This window comes from Aplysia californica, unplaced genomic scaffold (genome assembly GCF_000002075.1).
Source record: "Aplysia californica isolate F4 #8 unplaced genomic scaffold, AplCal3.0 scaffold01515, whole genome shotgun sequence".
NCBI classification, from domain to species: Eukaryota; Metazoa; Mollusca; class Gastropoda; order Aplysiida; family Aplysiidae; genus Aplysia; species Aplysia californica.
Window position 1 is genome coordinate 3,250 of NW_004798785.1, and position 4,993 is coordinate 8,242.

Consider the following 4,993-nt stretch of genomic DNA (forward strand, 5'->3'; position numbering starts at 1 on the left):
CTTTCTTTGCCACTCTCGCCTCTATGTGTGTATATATAATGATAATGTTGTATGTGTTTGTGTGTATTAATTGTGTGTGTTTCCAAGCGATCGGCAGATGGCGCAATTCTTGCTCGCTTTGCACAATCTTAAGATCGCGCAGCTCTATTCATTTTCGGAAATAATCCGTAGATGGCGCGCCCATCTCGAGATGGCCGCGCTTTCTGCGGATCGTCATATGGTTCTGCGCCATCTAAGTATCGCGCTGATCGGCAAATGGGACATTACCACAGCAGACCCTAGAACACTCAGAAACATTCTCGCTTCTTGGAAAGCATATAGTGCAAACAGGGGGTTATGTGAGTTAAAACACTAATAAGCTGACAAGATATTTCGCAGTTTATAGCCGGGAACCCATTCCCACCTTGGTGAAGTGAGGAAAATTAGCATTACATGCCTTACCCAAGGACACAACGTCGGGCCACTGACAGGATTCGAACCTATGACCTCATGGTCCATGGTTGCTCTTCAGAATCCGTTTGAGTTTGAGTAAAGAGAAGCACATCGGCACAACGACGGTCATAATATTGTACAGGGAAGAAGCAAGACAGGTGACAAAAACAACAGAGGGAACAAACAAAAAATAGGACCTACCAGTGGTGCCCCCCCCAACGGATCTGTGAGGATCTAGTTTTTAGGCTACCGGACTCATAATCGTGAGGTTGCGTGTTCGGGGGGTTCGTGCGGCGGGCCCGACGTTGTGTCCTTAGGAAAGGCACTTTACACGAATTTTTCTTACTTCACCCAGGTGGGAATGGGTACCCGGCCATAGACAGCGAAAGATCTTGTAATCTGGCAGATTTAAGAAATCGCAAGGAAATAAAAGCAAAAGATACACAAAGAAATTCAGTTGACAGAGAAAATCAAATTTTATCTAAAATACTCAAAATGTACATTAATGTACGAATGGGAAAGTTTTTAAATTTTCATTGAAAACGCGAACTCCGTTTCCTCTAGCGGAGGCTCGATTTGCAGTGTGCACACATCGTCCACGGAATGATCTCGATGGCCGCACCTTTTGAAAACAACTCTATTTTGGAAGAAATGTTAGAGGAAACTGGTACAAATAAGTAAATTACTTATCTATGGTCTATAATTGTTGCATTAGAGCTCTCCTACCCAGTAGACTAAGCAAACAAACGAACAAACTCGGTGTGTATGCTGACAGAAGTTGAATGAAAGAACGTTCAATTTTATCAAGTGCATAATAATGTAGGCCTACTGTATATAAATGTTAACATGACCAAAGAAATGCCATTGACCTCAAGCAAGGAACACTTCCTTTCAAATCCAAGGACCAAACAAGAGTTTGTTCACCTCCTTAGAGGCACTCTGATGGCTCTTGGTTGCCACTGTCTTCACGCTGCTGGAGATGCCGACACACTCATAGTAAAAACTGCCATGGAGTAGGCAGCAACCCACCCTGGAGCTGTCATTTGAGAAGATACAGACTTGCTTGTGCTCCTTTGTCACCATGCACAGCTCAGTAGCAGGCCTATTATCTTCAGATCAGACAGAAAAGCTGACGACAATCACAAAAGTTGAAACATCCAGAACCTGTAGGAGAAACTAGGCGAAGAAATGTGTCATATTCTTCATGCTGTCAAAGGCTGTGATTTAACTTCGATACTTTTTGGGCTGGGAAAAATGGTTCCAATGAGAAAATTGACAGATGCTCATTTTCGAAAGCGAGCTCATATTTTTTGCAGGGCAGGAAAGACTCAGGAACACATCAATGATGCTGGAGAAAGAGCTTTAGTCAGTCTGTACAATGGCACTGCTGCAGACACCCTTGACCAACTGCGTTACAAGAGGTTCTATGTAAGGGTAGCATCATGTGCCACATCCGTCCAACTCCAATGTTTGCCGTCAACCAGTACTGCAGCCAAGTACCACAGTCTTTGGGTGTATCTTCAAGTGCAGGTAATATTCAAGACACAATAGGGATGGCAGCTGCACGATGATCACTTAGAGCCATGCACGACAGATATGCCACCTGCCCCACATTCTCTGATGGTGATTAAGTGCAGCTGTAGAACAGATTGTAAGTCCACAAATTGCACGAGTCATCGCCACGGACTGGAATGCTCCATTTCCTGTGGAGGTTGCATGGGTTTGACCTGCAAAAATTGATTGACCATCACTTACTGAGGAAGATGATATCAGTTTCCTGGAGTTTCCTGACGGGCTTGATACTCTTGAAATACCGGACACGATGAACGTGCATGATCTACTGTTGTGAAATTCCATTTGGTGTGTTTGTGTTCATATTAGGCCTCCAAGCTTTTTCAATATTACATATTCAAACAGCATTTTTGTCGAGCTTTCAAACGAGGGGCAACATGACTATGTTCTAAAAGATATTTTTTATAAAGTTGACCCCAATGATGTCATGAGCTAAAAATAGCATTTCCCATTAATGCATAAATGTACTTTTTTAATATGTTGAAAGTGACCTAATTCTATGTACATCCCAATACTTTCTGTTTCTTTTGCAATTTTTTCCTTTCTTCCAGCATTTTTGTCGTTCCTCTCCTACACTATTGTCAGTATGTTAGTGTTTTAGCGCCTTTAAATGGCTGCTTGCACTGTAGGTTTCCCAGGAAGATGAGGTTGTTTCAGAATGCTCTCAGGTCTGCTAGGGTAATAGTATACATTGTGAAGCGCATAGAGCTTGCTGTTGAGCAGGGATTTGCGCTATACAAATGCTATATATTATTATTATTATTATTATTATTATTATTATTATTATTATTATTATTATTATTATTCATTAAGATTATTATTATTATTTTTAATTATTATTATTATTATTATTATTATTATTATTATTATTATTATTATTATTATTATTATTATTATTATTATTATCAACCACCAACTTCTGTTGGTGTAGCGGTCAGCCGTACAAACACTGAAGAGCAACAAATGAACCAGTTACCTGATGATTTTATCACTTGCCTCAGCGAGTCGGGATGATACAAGTACACCAAAGGCATGAAGGGGCCGAACCACACACGCCTGAATTTTTTGAATCGTTCGGAATAAGCAACATCATACATCAGTCCTGCTTCATTGAAACCTGGGTACTGAGGACATAGAAACATCGGTTCAAACAAAGCTGATGAAATTGGAAACAAGGCTGTTCAGTGCCCTTCAGTTGGACTGCATTTTTACATGAGAAATAATAGACGAATGTTACCCTAAGGATGTTAAAATTACACTCACGCCTGCGACTTTAAAAATACAACGAGCATAAACGACAAGTATGATTACAAGGATGATAAAAGTGTAGGGTTTAAAGAAAATTCCTAACTAACAAACCCAGACATTATAGCCAGGTATCCAAAGCATGGGGTAAGCTCGTGTTAAACGTGAACTCACCGAGGGTAAATCTCCCAACAATCTACGTGTTACACGTGAACTCACCGAGTGTAAATCTCCTGACAACAATCTAATGTTACACGTGAACTCACCAAATGTAAACCATCGGACAACAATCTAGTGTTACACGTGAACTCATTGAGTGTAAATCTCCAAACAATCTAATGTTACACGTGAACTCACCGAGTGTAAATCTCCTGATAATAATTTAATGTTACAAGTGAACTCACCGAGAGTAAATCTCCGGACAATTTAGTGTTACACGTGAACTCACCGAGTGTAAATCTCCGGACAACAATCTAGTGTTACACGTGAACTCACCTAGTGTAAATCTCTGGACAACAATCTAGTGTTACACGTGAACTCACCGAGCGTAAATCTCTTTACAACAATCTAATGTTACAAGTGAACTCATCGAGTGTAAATCTCTGGACAATTTAGAGTTACACGGGAACTCATCGGGTGAAAATCTCGGAACAACAATCTAGTGTTACACGTGAACTCACCGAGTGCAAATCTCTGGACAACAATCTTGTGATAGTGTTACACGTGAACTCACCGAGTGTAAATCTCCGGACAACAATCTAGTGTTACATGTGAACTCACAGAGTGTAAATCTCCAGACCAGAACCTGGTGTCTCCAGGACCCCGGAGTCGGTTGTAGGTCTGCCGGAAGATGACATAGCGCAAGAGAAACCTTGCACAAATGACACACAGCACGGCCACAGCCACACAGACCACCAACATCCTCACCGTTGATGGATGGTCTTCTGGACACTGTCTGTGGGAAACTGAGACAAACAATCGGAGAAAAGTCAGAGTTAGTCAATTTTGTCACGACAACCAAAACGTTCTTCAAAATGAAATAATAATAATAATAATAGATAGCATTTGTATAGCGCAAATCCCCGCTCAACAGCAGGCTCTATACGCTTTACACTATATTATTACCCCAGCAGACCATAGAACACTCCGAAACATCCTCAGCTTCCCGGGAAGCATACAGTGCAAGCAGCTGATTAAGCGCTCAAACACTAACATACTGACAAGATCTTTTGCTGTCTATAGCCGGGTACCCATTCCCACCTGGGTGAAGTGAGGAAAATTCGTGTAAAGTGCCTTTCCCAAGGACACAACGTCGGGTCCCTGACGGGATTCGAACCCACGACCTTACGGTTGCGAGTTCGAGAGCCTAACCACTAGGCCACCGACGCCACATTCGAGACGAATGCTCTTTCAAATGCGATGAGATAAGAAGAGGACAGCAGATAAGAAGAAATACAGTCGAACCTGCCTTAACGAAAACCTGTATAAAACGGAAACCTGTCTTAATGGAATATCCCCGCTACTCCCTTCTTGATATATTCCTCTTTAATTACCTGTATCAAACGGAAACCTGTCCAACGCGGCAACAGAAGAAAAATCCGCTCCCTTCCGAGGGTTTCACCTGTCTAAGCTTAAGACGGAAAATGTTTTCCCCTTTCAACCCTGATTTGAAACAAAACTCGCTAGTTTGGTTCCGCCGGCTCTAAACTTAACGCTATGGTCATGCCGCTGGGCGAGGAAGAGG

General features: G+C 41.9%; 1 protein-coding gene across 1 annotated transcript in view; it reads right to left on the reverse strand.

Annotated features, from left to right (window-relative positions):
- The window catches only part of LOC101855925 (leukotriene-B4 omega-hydroxylase 3), a gene marked incomplete at its 3' end in the record, with an annotated part of 15,450 nt that overhangs the window by 2,768 nt on the left and 7,689 nt on the right, over positions 1-4,993 (reverse strand). The window contains 2 exon segments of the mRNA XM_005112971.3: positions 2,981-3,128; positions 4,030-4,214. Of these exon segments, the coding sequence (XP_005113028.2) occupies positions 2,981-3,128; positions 4,030-4,170 (289 nt within the window).